The 22,682-nt window shown below is 39.8% G+C and overlaps 1 protein-coding gene across 2 annotated transcripts in view; it reads left to right on the forward strand.

The window, feature by feature from the left end:
* Positions 1–22,682, forward strand: part of LOC132834988 (serine-rich coiled-coil domain-containing protein 2-like) — a 636,764-nt gene that overhangs the window by 151,625 nt on the left and 462,457 nt on the right. For both annotated transcript variants that reach the window (XM_060854168.1, XM_060854169.1), the window contains exon 5: positions 11,274–11,364. In XM_060854168.1, coding sequence (XP_060710151.1) covers positions 11,274–11,364 — 91 coding nt within the window. The remainder of the gene's footprint in view (positions 1–11,273; positions 11,365–22,682) is intronic.

Consider the following 22,682-nt stretch of genomic DNA (forward strand, 5'->3'; position numbering starts at 1 on the left):
TGCTAAATTGCCCATAGATTAGATGCGTTAGTCAGAGGGAAATGGGTCTGGGTTGGTTACTCTTCGGAGGGTCGGTGTGGACTTGTTGGGCCGAAAGGCCTGTTTCCACTCTGTAGGGAATTTATCTCCACCGATTGATGTCAGACCTGTGGTTCAAATCGTCATTTAGTAGAAGAAGAACTTGAGTATTGTTGAAAAAGATTTTTTTAGCAAATATTTGAAATTTTTCAGCAAATGGTTGTGTTTGATATCAGTGATAGTGATATCATCTCAGTCCCAGAACATTAGCTTGAGGAGCTCCTGCACTGGTGTCCTTAGTCTAGCCGTCCTCAGTTACTTCGTCTATAATCTTCACTTCTGAGGGGATGTCTTCTTATGACTGACCAATGCTCAGCATCAATCACAACTCTTCCGATGCCAAAGTAGCCAGAAACTGAATCACATCGGTTATATAAATATTTTTGTCTATAAAGGTAGGTCAGAGGCAGACTCCCCAGAGCCTGTCCACTATTTACAAGGTATAAGTCAGGGACATGATGGAATATTCTTCACCTATGTAGCTACAATTCCTACAATATTCAAGAGACTTGACACCATCCAGGAAAAAGCAGTCCACTTTACTGGCACCATATCCACAAACATTCAGTATTCATGCCCTTTACTACTGATGTACATTGGAAGCAGTATATCATCTACAAGATGTACTGCAGCAACTCACCAAGTCTCCTGCAGCAGCACTATCCAAACCCATGACAACTCTCATCTAGAAAGACAAGTTAGCAGATGTATGGGAATATTACCACCTGCAATTTCCTCTTCAAGCCGCATAGCATGCTGACTTGGAACTATGTTCCTTTACTGTTACTGAGCTGAAATGCTGGAATCCTCTTTCTATTAGCACAGTGGGTGTACTTTAACGTGCCCTCGACTATATCAGTTCAAGTTGGCAGTTCAGCACCACCAGGGATGGGCAATAATCGCTGCACTTGTAAGGACTGTGCACATACCACTAAATAAATAAAAACTTTTGTACTTAAATATGATGTATGGTTTCATTGTTTTTTGTGATGCTTTTCTGATTTTTAAAACTTTGGCTCTTAATTTGTTTTGATTTTGCTGTTCCTATCATGAAGCAATATCTGCAAATGTTGGAGGTAGAATTTCTGTTCTGGGTATAGTTAGAAATCTGGATAAAAATTGTTTACCTAAAATAATGCCTTGGAATAAATCTGGAATATAGTACAGTTTGGTGCCCAGCCTTTTTACACTTTGTAACATGCATGAAAATGCAGATCAATGCAGCAGAATGTGAAAGACTATCGTGATGCATTGTAATGTGTGATTTAGATGCTTCATTGCAAAGCAATTCTACCTATTTAAAACTGAAGCATTTTCACTGTAACTCATTTATACTTAGAGCATTCTTCAGTAAATTATATGCTTCGATGACTTTGAAACCAGGGATAACACATTTTATTTATTCTATAATAGACATACCAGTGTTTAAAATTTCATCAGGTTTCCAATATAACTTGGAATTCTTGTAAATTGAAAGAATTAAGCCATCAAATGTCTCATAAGCTGGTGAATACTTCAGAGAATTCCAAGGATATCTCTTTATATTTTTCATAAGTGAATAATGCTTACTATTTTATTATTTTGGGGTAATGGATTTAATCCCAGCTAGGACATCAGAAATAACCTGTGTTAACATAGTTTTGTGTTTTCGGAAATGACCATAGCAATGCATTTAAGGTGCATAAAAAGCTATTACGTATGAGGTTAATATAGGAGAATAAAGCAAAAAGATGATATGCACAAAACCTTCCATCCTCCTTATTTAATGCATGACATACATTTAAAAAGGAGGGGACATTGATGATAACAATGCTGTAAATTGTGGGTGTTCTTGTTAAACAGTTGAATGTGTGCCGGATGGGGATAAAGGCCATCTTGTGGAGCCATTTTGCCTGTTTTGTCGGCACAGCTTCAGCATGAAACCTGAGTGAATTGTTTGCATGTACTGTTTGCTTGCACTTAACTCACAGTATGGCTGCACCATAACTCAAGAATTGACTGCTTGCTTTTATTTTCTGCGGCTGATGCCATCAGAGTTTCTGAAGCTAATGGCAGGTTGTATTCATTTATGATGTGATACTAAAACTGCTGTCAGTACAATTTACAAGTATACACACAAATGGATTTGGGAAAGGAGCAAGAGAAACGCACAACTACAATCACCTAGAGGGATTGAAGGAGGACTAATATTCCATTAGAGTGCGTTGAAACTGCAAGTTTATACATATCTCTCAAAATATGTTGTCCATATGCGTGCACTTCTCAACAATTTTCGTGAGTCTTTCCCTTGTCCGAAGTTCATAACAAAACCTCTTTAGATTAACTTACAATATGTTAATAAACTGTCCCTTCAGTAGAGATGCTGCAGTGCTACTGCTAATGGGAGGGTAGAATTGCAATGTGGCTGTTCTGACAGGTTCATGGCTGTTATAAAATCAGTTCTTATAAATTGTAATTAAAATAATTAACCCTTCATTGTGACAATAATAAAGCAATAGGAGATAAAGTTTTACAGTTAGATTGTGTGCAGAAAAATAAGTGTAAAATAAAATGTAGGTAATTATCAGTTGGTACATTGTACTGCCTCAGTCATAGAGTCTTCAGAACTTATATTGTAGAAGAAAGACATCTGACCTGTTGGGAGAAATTACTTCATTCTAAGCATGATGAATATTTTGAACTGGGTACCTCAGACAAGTGTGGATGTACCATAACTTAAAAGTATTAAGGCTAGGATAGATTTTGATGCCTTGTGAATTAAGGTATATGGGAATGGACAGGAAAGTGAAGCTGAGGCCCAGGATTAGCCATGAGTTACAGGCTTGATCGACCACAAGAACTATACCTCTTTTTCTGTGTTCATTTGTTCCCTGTTTTGGGAAAATAATTATAATCTTTTCCATTCTTTCCTCATAATTGAAATCCTTCATCCCTGCTATCACCCTGGGAAACCTTACCTTATTCCATTCAAAGATTTTTCAACTTTCCTGAAGTGTGGTGCTGAGAATTATTCACCGTCATCGAACTGAGATTGAACCACTGGTTTGTAAAGATCATGTCTGACCTCTGGCCTTTTTATATTCTGTTCCTCTAGAACCCAGATTAACCCCCACACTTTTTGTTTTTAGCCACCTTATCAGTCAGCCCTGCTACCTGTTAAGGATTTGGTTGTGTGGACACGTATTCAACCACACTTTTCAAAATCCGTTCAATACAACATGATCATATAAATCCCCCCAAAGTTCAAACTTGTGCACACTGAACTTCAACTGGCATGTTTCTGTCCATTTCAACATCCACTCTGCCATTCTGAAACTTGGGACTATCCTCATCTCTGCAGAATGATGTTTTAGAAGCTGTGATTCTAATTCTGGCTGCTGAAGTGATAATTAATTATAATTGGATTCATTTAACATCCATCACCTTGATAAAGAGCACAGTACGCAATAGGCAGCCAAAAAATAAAACAAGGCCATAATTTTCTACACTTGTAACAATGACAGTGCTGAGTTTTTGGGGTGAGTATTTTTAACTTTATTTTTTCATTAACTTTATAATTTTAATTGTGTTACTTATAGTTTTGAGTGTTTTGTGCTGAATTGTTGAAACTATATGTTGTTACAGATGCAAATGAACAACCTTTCTGGCCACTAATTCTCTTAGAATCCATTTGTCCCAAAATGATTAGATTTTATTCTGATTTAGTTATCTGTGTATGAAGAGAAGATATTTGACTTCTAATACTTATAACTTGTTCATGTCATGTACTTGATGTATCAAAAAGCGAGGTCAGAGTATTGTGAATCTTTGTGAAGTCAGTTTCCTGATCGATATTGATTCCACACAGTGGCTGATGGAGCAAGGGGGAGTATTTTTACTTGGGTGTATAGATGCACAACATTGAAGGTACAGGATTGGTGGAGAAAGCAGTAAGAAAGCAAACAGTAATGTGGGCTTTATTAATAAACTGTTTAGAGTATAAGAGCAAGAGGTAATGTTGAACTTGAGCGAGGCACTTGTCATACAGCTTCTATTGAGTCATACAGCATCAAAACAGACCCTTCGGTCCAACCAGTCCATGCCGTACATAATCCTAAACGAAACTAGTCCCGCCTGCCCTGCTCCTGGTCCACCTCCCTCCAAACCTTTCCCATTCATGTATTTATCTAAGTCTCTTCTAACGATTGTAATTGTGCCTGCATCCACCACTTCCTCAGGAAGTTCATTCCATGTGCAAACCACCTTCTGTATAAAATAAAAATGTCTTTATAAAAAATTTCTCTCCTCTTACTTTAAAAATATGCTTCCTACACTTGAAATCCCCCATTCTCGAAACAGGACACCTCCCATTAGTCCTATCCATACATCTCATATCTTCTCAATCTCTGGAAGAGCATCTCTCAACTTCCAATGTCCCAGTGCAAAACTTCCAGTCTTTCCAGCATTTCTTTCCAGCTCAAACCTTCACCAGTGTTCTGTACAACCAAAACATGACTTCAAACTTCGATACTCCAAGGACTGAGCAATGAATGCAAGCTTGCCAAATGTCTTTTTAACCACACTATCTATATGTGATGCAAACTTCAAAGAATTATGTCCTTGAATCTCTAGGTTCCTTTATTTGACAATGCTACCAAGGGCCTAACCATTAACTGTATAAATCCTGCTCCTGTTTGTTTTTAGAATTAGAATTAGAATTAGAATCTCTGCTGTGTGGAAATGGGCCCTTTGGCCCAACAAATCCACACCCAGTGGAAGAGTAACTCACCCAGACCCATTCCCCCACCCTATACTTACCCCTGACTAATGCACCTCACTTACATGCCCCTACCCTATGGGCAATTTAGCAAGGTCAATCCACCCTAACCTGCACGTCTTTGGATTGTGGGAGGAAACCGGAGCACCTGGAGGAAACCCACGCAGACACGGGGAGAATGTGAAACTCCACACAGACAGCTGCCCGAAGCTGGAACTGAACCTGGGTCCCTGGCGCCACCCCAAATATAGAATATTAAAATTTGTTTTGGTGTCCCAAAATGCAATATCTCACATTAGACCTCAATTGAAGCACTGTGTACAATTCTAGGTGTCCTATATAGGAATGATGTGAATGCATTGAAGATAGTGCAAAAGAGATTTACAATAATGGTTCCAGGAATTAGAAACTTTCCTGTTATTGGAAAGGGTTGTAACCTCATTGTCTGAAACCCCACATGTGAGTTGTTTCCACTGGAGGACAGTTGTGGAGTCATTATGGGAGAGAAGGAAGCCATTTGAACACTGAGTCAATGCCAGGTTTCTTTAGAGCAGTCCACTCCTCCTCCATTCCTCCACTCTATCCCTTTAGCCCTGTAAGCTTATTTCCTTCCAGTTCCCACTTAATTTCCTTTCTAATTCATTCATAGATGCCTCTTCCATCAGACCCCAAAGAGAGGCAGTCTTATTGAATGTGATTCTTCCAGGAGTTGACAGGAAAGGCTCTCTTCCTTTTGTAGGAGAGCCTCAGACCAGAGGGCATAACCTCAGAATGTGGAGTTGTCCTTTTAATAAAGATGAGGTGGAAGGTTTTTCTTCCAGAGGGTAGTGTATTTTTGGAATTCTTTACTGCAAAGGACTGTACAGGCTGGGCCATTATGTATGTTCACGGCTGAGATAGACTGAATTTTAATCAGTACAGGAATTGAAGATATTAGGGAAAGAGCAGGGAAGTGGATTTGAAGAGTATGTTAAAAATCACACCACACCATGTTAAAGTCCAACAGATTTATTTGGAAGCATTAGCTTTCGGAGCACTGCACCTTCATCAAGTGGTTGTGGAGAATAAGATTGTAAGACACAGAATTTATACCAAAAGTTTACAGTGTGATGTAACTGAAATCATATATTGAAAAAGACCTGGATTGTTTGTTAAGTCTCTCATCTTTTAACCAAAATGGTCATTCTAAAAGATGAGAAACTTAACAATCAGTACAGCAATTGAAGATTATAGGGAAAGAGCAGGAAAATGCATTGAGGTAGAGGATTAGCCATAATCATCTTCAGTGGTTGAGCAGGCTCTATGGCAAATGGCATACTCCTGCTCCAATTTCCATGTTTTCATGAGGCTTCAAATTGTTCACCAGCTTTTTATGTAATACTTTGTCAATAGGATCTTCATAAGTAGATCAAGAATGAAATGACCAAGTTTAAAGTTGATTTGCAAAAGAAGTGATGTGAGAACGAACAGTTTTCATCTATCACATCAATTATCTTCCTTTTAGTAACTTTCTCTGTTGCTTCATCAGAAAGGAAAGTTAGTTGAGCATGATCTGCTTTGTACAACTCTGTGCTGTACTCTTTAAATCTTTCCAAATTCCTGTTGTTTGGTTTACTAATTATTGTTACTAAAACCTCACCCATCACTGACCTTAAAGTAATCAGCCTATAGTTACTGTGCTTCTGTTATTTCCACTCTTGGAGTAGCAATCTGGGATTCAAGCATTAGATCAGGTGACTTCATCCTCTTCCTTAGCAGATACTGAGATAAAGTACTCGTTAGGTTTTCAGGCCTTTCCCCTGCCTCTTTACTGATTCACTGTTTACATTCCCTACAGTGTGGAAACAGGCCCTTCGGCCCAACGAGTCCACACTGACCCTCTGAAGAGTAACCCACCCAGACACATTTCCCTACATTAACCCCTGGCTAATGCACCTAACACTATGGGCAATTTACCATGGCCAATTCACCTGACCTGCACATCTTACTAAATGTTGGAGGAAACCGGAGCACCCAGAGGAAACTCACACAGACACTGGAAGAATGTGCAAACTCCACACAGACAGTCACCCAAGGCAGGAATCAAACCCAGGTCCCTAGCACTGTGAGGCAGCAATGCTAACCACTGAGCCAACGTGCTGCCCACAATAGGCCCCACTCCAGCTGTTATTGCTGATTATTTGCATGTCATCGGCTGATGTACTTTGGATTTCCTTTTATGTTGGTAACCATTCAATTTACAGATTCTGTCTTCACCAGCCTTATTTTGCTTTTCTTATCAACTTATTTGTTGCATTTGGCCTGATTCTCACATGAAGGTGATAAAAGAAATGTTAAGGAGGTGAAGAGGTTGTTGGAAGTTAACTGCGTTGTAAAAGATACAAATGAGTTTGTTTCACAACCAGTATTTGTTAGCAAGTGGAAGGACCTACAGTTGGTATTTTGCAGGTGACAAATGCTGTTTGTGATTAATCCTGCCCATTGCCAATTATTGCTACTGTACCTCCCTGCCAGTTTGTAGTGGCTGCTTCGGTTAGAAAAAAATAGCATTTGGCTGCATTTAGAGAAGGAAAAAAATGTGCATTTCAACAGTGCTTTATCACTTCTCAAATGTGTGAAAGCACTTAATACACAAACCATTACTTGGAATTGAATTGGCTATTATGTCAGCAAAAGTGGCAGCTAATCTGCACGGAGGCCAATTCTGTAAACAGAACTGAGATGGACAACCAATTAGTCTCTTTTTAATGGTGTGATCTATTAGGAACTTTGGCCAGGGCACTGTTGTTTGAATAGAGAGAGGTAATCTTCAATATTCTCTTAAAACATTGAAACAAGCTGATAGGTTGACTTTCTTCTTTAAATAATGATGCTTGAACCGATCCACCGTTCTGATTTATTTCATTGAAATATAAGTTTGTAACATTGGTCGCCAAATTGAGCTTCTGACCTTACCCCCATTATACAGACTCTGATTCTACCTTTGTGCCATTGCTTACTTGCTGAAGACTTCACTTCTATGTCTTTGCACCATTTGTTTTGCCCTATTCCTTTTTTTTCTGATTGGCTTCCAATCCACCACCCTTTGCTTCCAGATTGTCCAAAGTTCTGCTGCCAGTGTCTTATACTGTACGAAACCCCCACTCTCTCATAACTGGTCTCAGTAGATGTGACTATGAAACAACCAGATTATTGTCAAGCCTGAAAATGTGGTGCTGGAAAAGCGCAGCAGGTCAGGCAGCATCCAAGGAACAGGAGAATCGACGTTTCGGGCATGAGCCCTTCTTCAGGAATGAGGAAAGTGTGTCCAGCATGCTAAGGTAAAAGGTAGGGAGGAGGGACTTGGGGGAGGGGCATTGGAAATGCGATAGGTGGAAGGAGGTCAAGGTGAGGGTGATAGGCTGGGGTGGGGACGGAGAGGTCAGGAAGAAAATTGCAGGTTAGGAAGGTGGTGCTGAGTTCGAGGGATTCGACTGAGACAAGGTGGAGGGAGGGGAAATGAGGAAACTGGAGAAATCTGAATTCATCCCTTGTGGTTGGAGGGTTCCTAGGCGGAAGATGAGGCACTCTTCCTCCAGCCGTCGTGTTGTTATGTTCTGGCGATGGAGGAGTCCAAGGACCTGCATATCCTTGGTGGAGTGGGAGGGGGAGTTGAAGTGTTGAGCCACGGGGTGGTTGGGTTGGTTGGTCCGGGTGTCCCAGAGATGTTCTCTGAAATGTTCTGCAAGTAGGCGTCCTGCCTCTCCAATATAGAGGAGGCCACATTGGATGCAGCGGATGCAGTAAATGATGTGTGTGGAGGTGCAGGTGAATTTGTGGCGGATATGGAAGGATCCCTTGGGGCCTTGGAGGGAAGTAAGGTGGGCGCAAGTTTTGCATTTTCTGTGGTTGCAGGGAAAGGTGCCGGGAGTGGAGGTTGGGTTGGTGGGGAGTGTGGACCTGACGAGGGAGTCATGGAGGGAGTGATCTTTTCGGAACACTGTTAGGGGAGGGGAGGGAAATATATCCCTGGTGGTGGGGTCCGTTTGGAGTTGGCGGAAATGACGGCGGATGATACGCTGTATACGGAGGTTGGTGGGGTGGTAGGTGAGGACCAGTGGGGTTCTGTCCTGGTGGCGATTGGAGGGGCGGGGCTCAAGGGCGGGAGAGCGGGAAGTGGAGGAGATGCAGTGGAGGGCATCGTCGATCACGTCTGGGGGGAAGTTGCGGTCTTTGAAGAAGGAGGCCATCTGGGTTGTACGGTATTGGAACTGGTCCTCCTGGGAGCAGATGCGGAGACGAAGGAATTGGGGATATGGGATGGCGTTTTTACAGGGGGCGGGATGGGAGGAGGTGTAGTCTAGGTAGCTGTGGGAGTTGGTTGATTTATAGTAAATGTCTGTATTGATTCGGTCGTCCGAGATAGAAATGGAAAGGTCTAGGAAGGGGAGGGAGGAGTCTGAGATGGTCCAGGTGAATTTGAGGTCGGGGTGGAAGGTGTTGGCAAAGTGGATGAACTGTTCAACCTCCTCGTGGGAGCCTGTCAAGCTGTTTGGTTCATTAGGAAAAAAAATCTTCTGTTCAGAAATCAGGACTTCAAGTGATCCCAGTCGCACAGCAATGTAGTTGATTCTTGGTTAAAAATCACACAACACCAGGTTATAGTCCAACAGGTTTATTTGGAAGCACTAGCTTTCGGAGCGACGCTCCTTCATCAGGTTTTCCACAATTGCCAGTCGAAGGGGCGTCGCTCCGAAAGCAAGTGTGCTTCCAATTAAACCTGTTGGACTACAACCTGGTGTTGTGTGATTTTTAACTTAGTACACCCCAGTCCAACACCGGCATCTCCAAATCATAGTCAATTCTTAACAGCCTTCTGAAATGACTGAGCAAGTTACCCAGTTCTGTTCAAGAGGTGCCTCATCACATCTATGAAGGGCAATTAAGAATGGCAAAGAAATGCTGATCTGGCCAGTGATAACTGTATCATGAATGAGTAAAAGTTATTTTAAAAGTCAGACCTAATGGTTGGTTATAAGAGTGGCACTGAAGCAAGTCATTGCCTGAAATCATGCGATTTATTATCCTGATAGATTGTTCAGCGCATCTCAATTTCCATATGAGAGTGTTGCTTAAAGCTCTGTTCAGAACATTAAATAACAAACCTATCCCATTACCGACAATGCTGGAAATGCTGTTGTGTCCCTCAATATCTGCAACGTGGAAGGCAAGGCAATGTGAAATGTAAAATGTGCGATCTTTTTATAATTTATGTTTCTAGCATTTGCTTTTGTTTCTTCCTATATACCTCACTGATAATCACTTATGGAAAGCAGAATGAGTGAATTCTATATTTACGTTCCAACATTTAATCCAATAATAATTAAGAACTTGTTGGTTTCATTTCATTGTCACAGAAAATTTCCTAAGCTATGTGTTTCGCTCAAAAAAGTATGTTTTCGGAGCAGCGAGTATGAGATTTAACTTTAGCAGTTGCAGTTTCTGTCGTATATTTTCTAGCTTTTCATTCACTGGCGCACTGAATCCTCTATCAAATGCATTCAGGGCTTTATTTTTATATCACATTGGATTGATTGTCAAGTCTCTCTAGTGCTACACACTGAGGTCAGTTCTTCCTTTTGTCGGATTAGATGCTTTAGTTTAGCCGAGAAATATTTCCTTTGAAATTCAGCTCAATCGTTCTTTGTTCCCCATCCTTTGGCTCACGTGGGATGTTTTTCAAAAACTCTTGAAAACATATCACTCAAAAGTTGTTTGATGTCCCTGAGAGAGCTCTGAAGCAAAATGAGGGACTCAATAAGGTGAAGGACTCAGAAGATTGTTTGTTGCTTTGTTGTGAAAGATAGTTATCAGTGCAAATGGGGAACATGAGAAAGGACAACGGATTGTGTCTTTAGTGACAACAATGCACTGCTCAAATCCTTCTGCCCTGACTGCTAATGGCCAAAAGGCCTAGGAACCCAGTTTTTTTATTCACCAGTAAAGTTTCTCTTCTTTGAAAAAAGGAAAAAAAGTAATGTTTTTAATTCTACTATTTGGCATTTGTGTTTATTCTTTTCATCAACAATGAGATAAGTTCCTGCTTGTCATTTGTAGTTTGTTTTTGTTAACGTGTTCCTTGCCTCTTTCCTCCCACAAATATATTAATCTCTGAAATTGGAACATTATGGTTTGAATCATGAATAACATAATAAGCAAGGAAATGTGTTTGAAAGCAATTAAAACAAAATCCAGTTGAGGATAGGTTATTTTTTTAAAATTTTCAACATGGAATCTCTTAGTTACATTACAGTTCTGGAATATTTTGTGACCACAAGTTTGAATCATGGGGGTGACATTTGAATTTGCTTAGGAATGAAAACTTCTGCTTTAACAAGGGGAAAACAAACATCCCTCTTGCGCACATTTCTGAGCTTCTGTCTTTGCTAATTTCCTGCAGGATATTTTGAATAACCTGGAATCAGGTGATCTGGATGAAGATGATCTCATGTTGGATGTTGATCTGCCTGAGGATACTCCTTGCAAGCTGGGTGAGTAAAGAGTTACATTTAAATTTCAATAGATCCTGTGAGTAACCCACCTGAGGGGAAAGTTTATATTTTCAATATCCTTCTCTCAGGAGTAATATCTGTTGGTTCTGTTGATTATTAAGAAGATATGTGATGACTGTTAAGTTTGAATGCTAAACTTGCTTTTTGTCAGCTTCTGTTGAAAACAGAAAGTTTCATGATGCAAGAATTCTTGTCCTTTTTTGCCATAAACTCGTCAACTATCTCATTTTTTAAGGTGAAAATAAAACACATGATATCTTCAATATGTGATGTTCCCAATACTTAATGTTAGATTTTAATTATTTCTTGTAATACTCTCAATGCAGAGACAAGACAGCAGTCCTTTTCTTAACAATATCATTGACAATCCGTTTAATGATTTTTGTACATACAGGGCAGTTGAATTAAAGTGAAAGTAGGTGTATCAAGGATAAAAACTTTGGAGCTGTTTTCTCTCCTTGAATTCATGGTATTTTCCATTCATGTGCTTGTCTGTCTATGATCCAGGAATTACAGCAGTGTTAATGATTCATCTTTTTCCTAGGTGGGTGACCTGAGGATTAATGATTATCTTTACGTGAAATAAGCTGTTTTGCAGTGACTGTTGTCTCAAGCTTCAAATACCATTCTCTTGAAATTGGAAGAATATTAAATATCGGCACGAGGTTTTAACAAGCTAATGCATTTAAAATGCTGAGAATTACACAGGAACCTCGATTATCCGGCATTTGTTTATCCGAATATCGGATTACCTGGTAAGATCACAAGGTCCCGGTGCTCGGCTAAACCACGTCAGCTGGCATTCAATTATCCGGAATTCAATCAACCGAGTGAAATATTGCCTGCCCGTGTCCTTCGGATAATTGAGGTTCCTCTGTAATTGGGAATAAGAAGCTTGAAAGAATTTGACATACTGCCAACATAATAGAACAAACACAAGGCGTGAAGAATCTGTTGGAGTTCATCACCTGTTTTGATCATTTCTTCTGTTGCACAGCACTGTGATAGTTTTTGTTGTTGTGAAATTGAAAAGCCAAGATGATATTGTGTAATATTAATCTCTAGTATGCACTTTTTATTGAGAACTTTGTAGTCAGTTCTATCAGCTTTAAAGCTCTTCTTCAGATTCCTGATTTTTGCATTAGTTAATGTCATTTGTACTGGCAATTTTCAGTGCCCAACTATCCCATTTTTAAAACAAACGGTAGCTATCGGTTGTCTTCCACCGTGTTCTTGAATGTTGATGTTTGGTAGTCATGTAAATCGCGACAGAAATGCAGAATTGGCTCCTTCCTTTACATTATTTCATTCCCATTTTATTTTCTCTGTGTGTTTTTTTTAATATATACGATTTCCTAGCCTTGAGGAAGAGCTTCAGGTTTGACACATTGATTATATTTTCTTTATAAATGCTAGCTCATGCTGAATATTCCCAGATTTTCTGTTCAAGTATTCATTGTTAGCAAAGTGGATGTAAAATGTTAAATTAGATACGGCAGGATTTTTAATCAGAATTCCTTCGAGTAAAACTGTCAAAGACCATTTCCAGAACATGGGTAGATATTGGTGAATTTAGGATATTGGGAAAAGGTCTTTCACACAAAAATGATCAGTACTTAGAATGATCTTCTAGGTAGGATAATGAAAGTCAAAACTTCAGATTAATTCAAATGACAACAAGAATGAGTATGGAGTCGTCCATCTCTGTGATATTGCTCAGGTCAGGTTGGAGGGGCAATTATTTTGGAATTGGAGCATTCTAACTCAATGCAGTGTGTGTCTGATATCAGGAAATACGCTCACTACTTTTTAATGGGGAGTAGAATTATTAAAAACTACCTTGAAGTAGGCAGTAGTTTATGATTCAGGGAGATGATGGCATTGTGGTGGTCACTAGCCCCATAATTCAGAGCAGTCTAATGATGGCCAAATGCAAGATGGCAGCTGATCGAGTTTGAGTTCAGTTAGTAAAATTTGGGGTTGGGGCTGTCAGCAGAGGATTCGGTGACCTTGGAGAGGGGGATAGTCTAAGGGGTGGTTCGTAGGAGTTGCAGGTTGGGTTTTGATGTCTGTGCAAGAGCAAGATGATGATCCAGTCTTCTGGGATGGGGGGGGAGCAGAGAGGTGGAGGGTTTCCCTCAATGTGTAAAGAGCACTCTCCCTTTCTTCCTGCACTTTTAAAAGGAACTTGATTTCAATAAAATGGTATTTCCACTTCTGCTATCTTGCCCACACTAACCATATAATGGAGTGGGAATGTGAAGTTGGGTTTTAACAAGCTCAGTTAACCCTTCATTTTTAATGATAGGTTGCCAATGTCGGCATTCAACCACTTGTGAGCTTGGGGATGGGTGGATAGGAAGGTGGTGAGCTGGAGAGCCCTTTTACTTTATAAATACTCTATGCCATAAAATATGCTCACAATAAGGAAATGCTGTGAATAAAATGTGTGCTGTTAGTTCCACTGTGAAACTTTGTGTAAGCTATTCATTTGGAGTCGATTACCTTCTATACCACCGTAATGGATCACGTTTTCACTGTATTGTGACAAACATTTCACAGCTGGCTGATCTGTGGAAAGTGAAACACAATTTCTGATCAGACATGGACCCAAATATTGACTTCTTCTTGACTTTTTCTATTTCATTCTGCAGCATTTTGTGTTCGAGCATGAGATCCTTGGCAACCTTTTGTTCTTTATTCCAGCTTCCTGAACAGATAGCTTGTTAATGCTTCTTAGATTTGATTGAAATGCACAGCACTGAGTGAGCTGGTTGACCTTTATGAAAGCATAATAATGTCATGTACGGTGTCTGTGTCACGTGTTGAGAGACTCGTGGGAGGATTTGGCAACAACAGGATTAAGCAGCTTGGCAATATAAACTTTTGATTGCATTCTCTGATTTGCATCCTGTAGATGTAAAAGCTGAGGCCTCTATCTAGTGATTATGATAAGGTAATGGAGGTGAGGATGGGTTGGGGCAAATATGTGTAGATATTATATTTGACATTAATTCCAAAATTTAGAATTATCATGAAAAGCATTTCTAATTAGAACTTCATGTTGTATTACCATTGGGAGGCAGTGTCACTCTAGAAATACTGTTTCCACTGATTTTCATTGTTGTGCTCTGGTGCAATTAATTCTTGGAATGGCATAAACTGAATGCAAAATGAAACCTTTGGTTAGATTCATTTGAAAGGGCTTCATGTTGCAGAGTGCCATCTGGTCTCCCCTGTGCTGTCATCTTGTCTTTTATTTCCAAATTGTTTAACAATCACTTTGCACCAAAGATATTTGATGATCAGATTTTATAAATTCTGGGTACAGTGTTAAAACCGAGGTACATTTCTTCAATGGCGGTATGCGTGTAATTCTTGATGCGAGTTCTAGGAAGTTGGAAAAAAACCCAATCTCAAAGGACGATGTCACAGAAAGCCTCAGTGTTCTGGTGTGAAGAAAAATATCATCATCCTTGTTGTTTTTATTTTTGGAAAAGCAAAATTCTTTTCAGATTTTAAAAAAAATTGTATTTGTGTAGTGACCAGCTCCCTACTTATGTATACTTAGTGGTCTTTATTATTAATGTTGTGGACACTCAGTCACAGATGGGGCTGGATCAGAGCAGGAACAGTAGAAGGAAAAGGAATTGACTTTAAACCAGAATAAGAATGCTGAAATCAGAGCTGGGGGTATGCATAAGCAGTACCACTGGGATAGAAATGTTGTGAGTGGCTCACTCTCTCTATTTATTTTTGATGCTTTCTGACCCTTTTTCCCCTTCCAGTTTTTCCAGTCCCCCTCAACCACTGTCACCCACATATCAACTGTACCCTTCTGAAAATGTTGACACATTACTCAAGTACGATGTATCCTCTGGCAGCTGTCCTCAGTTGCTATTCTTGTTGAATGATCTTCGATGCCATGTGTCAGTAGACACTGGACCCAATATATTAGCGCTGCTCTCTCTTCACAGATGCTGCCTGACCTACTGGGTTTTCCCAGTAACCTCTGTTTTTGTTTCTGATTTACAGCATTCCCAGTTTGTTTGGTCTTTACTGGTCTATGGCAGTGTATGTTCTAGTATATTGTAAATGTTCACTGATGTGTATGAACTAGGATCTTTCTAGCAAAATATCGTGTAGGACATTTTGCAAAAACATCGCAAGTGCATCAAGAGTTTTGTATATCAATTACTTATTCTAATTCATAGCAGTAAGGAATAATTTATTGACCAAAAATATGTTGTGTTAGCCAAAAATGGAGTCAAGATGTTGCTGTGGCTCATTAGCCATAATGTGCTAGCGAGTAGTATCTCCTTTGCTCCCAGCCATCCCAATTCCCAGATTCCCATGAAACTAGTATTTTTGACAACTAATGAGGAAGGGAAATGCAGCTTGTCATCTTGAGAAGATCTAATCTATGAAACACAAGTACAATCTTGAATGGAATTGTTTCATGCCTTGTTCTTGTAATGTATTTGTGCTGTACTTCAGGGCTTTACATGATAAGTTTTTCATTTATGATGGCAACCCATTTGAAATAAGCCTTTAAAACTTGATTTTCACATTAGCTAAGCTTATCAGTACTGAATTATCACATGATTTATTTGATAGGACAATACCTTTGTGTTTAAAATGGAACTGCGTTCTCAATTTGCAAAATAATTTTGCATCTTTATTAGCAATTACTTGTTTTAGAAAGAGGCTGAATTGTGTCATTTATTGTGAAGGTGAAATGCAGATTGCAGTGAATAATGAACATCGGACTACAGAATTTAATAAGTGAATTATTCAATTTAAATAGGATCCTTGGAAAAGGGGACCGTGATATACCTACATTTGCCAAAGGCACGTCACATTGAAACTTAACAGTTGGGCTCCTTGAGACAATAGGAACGGAAACGTTGATGAGCTGGCCTGCCCAGAAGAGGATTGATCAAACTTTTGGTTCTTGGATTTTGATGATATGTGGCCTTAGACAAATAACTGAAGAGAAAGCAGAAAGTATATACATTGCAGAGGGTGGAGTGTAGAGGAAAAAGTGGATCAAACAAAACTGAGGTTTTTGCTAGCTTGTGTGTGTGTGTGTCTGTGTGTGTGCACGCGCACACAGTTTATGCATGCAGCTGATAGAGGAAATATTGTATGTCAAAGCTGCAAAGTCAGAGTGTTGCCTGCAGCAAAATTTGTACCTTCATTGCTAATGGTGGAAAAGTTTCTCATGCCAACATCACAATGATTAATAGTGATGGCATTATGTGGTAGGTTTACCAATGCAGAGACATGTTGGACTTCGACCTGATGATGCCCTTGTTAATTTCTTGCAGTGTGGTACATTGAATGCAGTTGCAAAGGTGCTGTCATAATTTTGGAACTAATTTCTTTTTACTGCTGAGAATTAACCCAGATTTATAAAGCAAAATGTCCAGTAATAGATCAACCGTAGGATGTATTCGAATGTCTCTGATTAACTCATGCAGAAGTATAGCTATCTATCCTGGAGCAAGGCATATTTTGTTCTTTGTATTATTGCAGGGACATGACATTAACATGCATTTTTGCAAAGGTAAAATGTTCTTGTGGACTAAATAGACTGATATTGTAAAATAGTAATGGTGTCCTTCAACAAATGAGCTGTAACAGCTCTGAAAATTGCTGTCCAAAATGTGATTTGAAACCAAACAAAATGGTAATTTTAAGGAGACCAAGTATATATTTATTCCATGACTGTGGCATTGTTTATTCTCCACTGCTGCTACCTTTTTCACTCAGCTCAAGTATAAAGCTAGGTACCAGTCTGATGGAATTAAGTAGAATCCACAACATTGGAATAGGCCAATTGATCCAACTAATCCACATTGCTGTTGTACTCCACATGTGCCACCTCCCACTCTAATTACCTCTTCAACCTTGACTCTCTTCCTTTCATCGTCATTCATGCAGCAAGCTTCCTCTTAAATTCTGCTTTTGCTTTGGACATCAACCGCTCCACATGACATCAAATTCCACATATATACCACTGTGGAAATAAAATCTTCCAATCAGCTATATTCAGGCCTCCTTGCTCTGGACTCAAAAACAAATGGAAACCTTTTCTGTATAAGGAAAATTAAATAAAATAAAATTTTCCAAAGGTGGTGTCTCTCTGCACTACTCATAGACATGATTTTCAAACCTAACTTTAGATTCAAAATGATGGTTTAAGGATGAAATGTGCTTTATATTTTTTTTGGATGTTACTGAAAGTAAGATCCCCGTTGATTGCACTGCTTAGTGTCGTTTAGTTTTATTGAGGATTTTACTCAAACTGCTGTATTATCTGGACATTTTTAATTAAAATTATGCATTGCATGATTGCATTTTAAGGAAGCTATTGAACACGTTTTGTGAGATATACCTTGGCCATTAAGAAACTCTGCAGCCAGAGGTGAATTTGTAATATGTTAGCAAGAAATGAGAATTGTTTCTGAAGATAATAGGGGCATTATAAACCTGTTGCAATCCCCAAGTAAATAAATGGATGACAGATTCTTTCTAGATAGGGTCCACCAGGGATCTGTAGATAACATTAAAAAATAGTCTACCATTGTGTCCCATCGGTACAGTGCAGTGCTAATGTTAAACCTGATCCTTGTTCCCGCTAGTATTTAGATAAAAGGTTTCTCTACAGGCGGCAGCTGGCAAAAAGCCTCTCTTCTGCGTGACTGGAGAAACTAAGATTAGGATATAAAGAATAATTCCTCCATAGATCAGATTTTGAATCACTTAAATGAAAATAAGCTTATGCCAGGATATACTGTCAGAACAAATCCTTCTGATTTAGCGATTTTTCAGACCTACTTGGTGCTAATGCTTCTAACCTATGCAGCATCCCACCCTTTATGTTTAAACTCTGCATTTAATTTAATCTGGTAATTATACATTGAAATAAATTGACCTGTGTGTCCCAGTAAAAGTTAGGATTGTATTTATTGTTAATATAAATTGCATGTTATCTCTTATTAAATGGTAGTTGGATTGTCAGAGGCAGGAAATCTTGCTGCAGTTTTATGAAGCATCAGTGTGCCTAGACTTAGAATATTGTGTATCGTTTTGATCTCCTGACCTTAGAAAGGATGAGCTCATGTTCATCACAAGAGAGTAGGACAGTAGGGTATAGAACTGTTAGATTGATTCCTGGAATGAAAATGTTAAAAACATAACTTTATATTTCCTTCTGTTTGAACTGTGCTCTAAAAGATACCATTCTAAACCAAGTTGTCTGTGCAAAGTGATGGCTGCATTTTGAAAATCATGTTTAGTGGGGCACAATGTTGCTTTCCCTTGGAACATTGAGAGCAAAAGTAGGCACCACTGAGCCAGTGGGTTCTGAACTAAGGGACAATTGTGTTGATTGGCTTCTCACCAGGGGATCATGGCTTGTGTGAGACCAGTGCAGCAGAAAACCATCCAATTTGCAAAGAAAAAACATTTAAAAAAAAAAATCTGTCTCTTCCGCCGGTTTGCAGGACTCAGAGTCTCCAATAACAGCGAGTTGTCTTTCACTCCCCTTTCTCTGCAATCCCTTGTTGAAGGAGGAATAACATGTCTTTAAAGTCAGTGAAAAGACAAATTCCAAATCAGTGAATGAAAGAGCACCTGTGTGTAAACAACCTTGTGTTAACAGCAAAGATGAAAATGTAATGAAATGGAAGTAACCAAAAGAAACGATTAATTAACTCCCATAGTCCCGACTGGTTCTACAGAACTGCTTCCCTGATGTTCTTTTTCTCTTAGCATCCTTACCTGTCCATGTTCTGCCTACCTTTGTGGGTCTGTCTGCATGTGAAAGATGGAGAATTTAAGAAGGGGCAGTATTTAAGTTATAGGGTTGTAAGTTAGCAATTAATATTTTCTAATTGTCATTGGTGAAAAGCAATGTTATTTGTGATGACGCTGCTCCTTTAACAAGGCTATGTTGTCTTTGTTTTTTACAAAAGAAGTTGTAAAGGCAGAGGTTCCGATATGTCTGGGAATACCTAATTGAGAAAGCTTTTAAGTCTTATACAATGAAGGAGGAGTGGCCAGTTCGGCCAGTTCAGGGTTTGGTTTGGTTTGGTTTTAGCAGGTAATCAGTTTGAAGCTACTGGTCAAAGCAAACCGTTGGGAGGAAAAGATTCCCGGATTCAACAGACGTTTTCTGGCTGACTCTCTCTCGCTGACATCTCTCCTGTAAAAACCTGTGTTTGATTTTATCTGTGTTTTTTTTTGCCAAGGGAATGTTTATGAGAATGTTGCAAGTATTTGGAACAGAATCATTAAGTTGCGATAGAGCTGATTGGGTTTTCAGATAGGTTAAGTAATTCTAAATTTGCTTTGTTCATGTTTCATTTGGTAGTGTGTAAATTCTGTTTTGTTTTAAAACGGCGTGGTTGGGCCAGTTGTATCACTCCTGGAATATCCACACAACCCCACCAACAACTAGAAAAGTTAGGGCATCCTTCTTGAAATGTTTCAAGGTGGGGGGGAGGGGGGGAGGGAGTGCGGGGTGGGGGTGGCTGGCCTGGTCCATAACACATTTAACTGAAGAAAGCTACAACACTGGGATTTGGAAGTCCTTCTGCATACATCACAAAAAAATGCTAGCATAGAAATTCAGATAATAGAGAAGGCAAATGGAATGTTGGCCTTTATTTCAAGGAAATGGCGGGTAAACATAGGGAAGTTTTGTTAAAACTACACAGGGGCACTAATCAGATCACACTTGGAATACTGTGAAGAGTTTTGAGTTCCTTCTCTAAGGAAAGACACATTGACGTTGGAGGCATTTCTGTGAAGACTCATTAGGTTGATCTTGGATATGCAGAGATTTTCTTATGAGGAGAGATTGTATAGGTTGGGCCTACATCTACTGGAGTTTAGAGGAATGAAGGAGATGTTATTGAAACCATATAAGATTCTTGGCAGACTTGACAAGGTAGATTAGAGAGATTGTCTCCCCTTGTGGGAGATTCTAGGATGAGAGGGTGTCATCTCAGAGGAATGGAGGTTGGGTCTGGGTGGGATGCTCTTTGGAGGGTTGGGTGGACTCAGTAGGCAAATGACCTGCTTTCACGCTGTGTAGGGATTCTATGATTCTATAGTTAAAGGATAAAAGTAGAGAATTTTTATAAATAGAGATGTGAAAAGAGGTAAGTCCTCTGGGCTGGATTTATCTAAGGATTCTCTGGGAAGCTGGGGAGGAGATTGCAAAGCCTTTGGCTTTGATCTTTGTCATCATTGTGTATAGGAATAGTGCCAGAAGACTGAAGGATAGCAAATGTTGTTCCCTTGTTCAAGAAGGGGAGTAGAGACAACTCTGGTAATAATAGACCAGTGAGCCTTCCTTCGGTTGTAGGTAAAGAGTTGGAAAAGGTTATAAGAGATGGGATTTATCATCATCTAGAGAGGAATAAGTTCATTAGGGATAGTCAACACAGTTTTGTGAAGGGTAGGTCGTGCCTCACAAACCTTATTGAATTCTTTGAGAAGGTGGATGGGGGTAAAGCGGTTGATGTGGTGTATATGGATGTCAGTAAGGTGTTTGATAAGGGCCACACAGTAGGCTCTTGCACAAAATACAGAGACACTGGATTGAGGGTGATTTAGTGGTCTGGATCAGAAACTGGCTAGCTGAAAGAAGACAGAGCCTGGTGGTTGATGGGAAATGTTCATCCTGGAGTTCAGTTACTAGTGGGGTACCGCAAGGATCTGGTTTGGGTCCACTGCTGTTTGCCATTTTTATAAATGACCTGGATGAGGGCATAGAATGATAGGTTAGTAAATTTGCAGATGATACTAAGGTTGGTGGAGTTATGGATAGTGCTGAAGAATGTTGCAGGTTACAGAGGGACATAGAAAGGTGCAGAGTTGGGCTGAGAGGTAGCAAATGGAGTTTAATGTGGAAAAATGTGAGGTGATTCATTTTGGAAGGAGCAACAGGAATACAGAGTACTGGGCTAATGGTATGATTCTTGGTGGTGTAGATGAGCAGAGAGATCTCTGTGTGCATGTACATAGATCTCTGAAAGTTGCCACCAAGGTTGATAGGGTGGTTAAGAAGGCATATGGTGTGTTAACTTTTATTGGTAGAGGGATTGAGTTTCGGGGCTATGAGGTCACGCTGCAGCTGTACAAAACTCTGTGCGGCCGCACTTGGAGTATTGCGTACAGTTCTGGTCACTGCATTATAGGAAGGATGTGGAAGCTTTGGAAAGGTTTCAGAGGAGATTTACTAGGATGTTGGGTGGTATAGAGGGAAGGTCTTATGAGGAAAAGCTGAGGGACTTAAGGCTGATTTCATTAGAGAGAAGAAGGTTGAGAGGTGACTTAATTGAGGCATATCAGATTGAATTAGAGGTGTAGATAGGATGAGTAAAAAATGAGGTCTGCAGATGCTGGAGATCACAGCTGCAAATGTGTTGCTGGTCAAAGCACAGCAGGCCAGGCAGCATCTCAGGAATAGAGAATTCGACGTTTCGAGCATAAGCCCTTCTGATGAAGGGCTTATGCTCGAAACGTCGAATTCTCTATTCCTGAGATGCTGCCTGGCCTGCTGTGCTTTGACCAGCAACACATTTGCAGTGTAGATAGGATGGACAGTGAGAGCCTTTTTCCTCAGATGGTGATGGCTACCACAAGGGAACATGTCTTTAAATTGAGGGGTGATAGATAAAGGACGGATGTCAGAAGTAGTTTCTTTACTCAGAGAGTAGTGTGGCCTGGAACAGTTGTAGACTGTTGCCAACTTTAAGGGCATTTAAATGGTCATTGGTAAACATATGGATGAAAATGGAATAGTGTAGGATAGATAGGTTTCAGATTGGTTCCACAGGTTGGCGTAACATTGAGGGCTGAAGGGCCTGTACTGCGCTGCAATGTTTGATGTTCTAATTTTATAGTCGCTGTAAATGTTCATGGTGAGACCATATCAATGGGCTGTGTGTACAGTTTTGTTCACCTTATTTGAAAAGGAGGTAATTATCTTAGTAACAGTTCAGCAAACCTTTAACTGGCCTATTCCTGGGATGAGCGACTTTTCTTTGAGGGCAGGTTGAATAGGTTGGGCCTATATCCAGTGAAGTTTGGAAGGATGAAAGGTGATATATAAGGTATTTGGCAGGGTGAGTGCAGAAAGTTTGTGTCTCCTTCAGGGAGAAACAAGAACTAAGGGCACAGTTTAAGAACGAGAGGTCTCTCCTTTAAGATGGAGACAAGAAATTTCTTTCAGGGGGTCCTTGAACTTTGAAAATTTCTTACCCAGCAAACAGTGGAGG

This window comes from Hemiscyllium ocellatum, chromosome 43 (genome assembly GCF_020745735.1).
Source record: "Hemiscyllium ocellatum isolate sHemOce1 chromosome 43, sHemOce1.pat.X.cur, whole genome shotgun sequence".
In the NCBI taxonomy this organism is placed as follows: Eukaryota; Metazoa; Chordata; class Chondrichthyes; order Orectolobiformes; family Hemiscylliidae; genus Hemiscyllium; species Hemiscyllium ocellatum.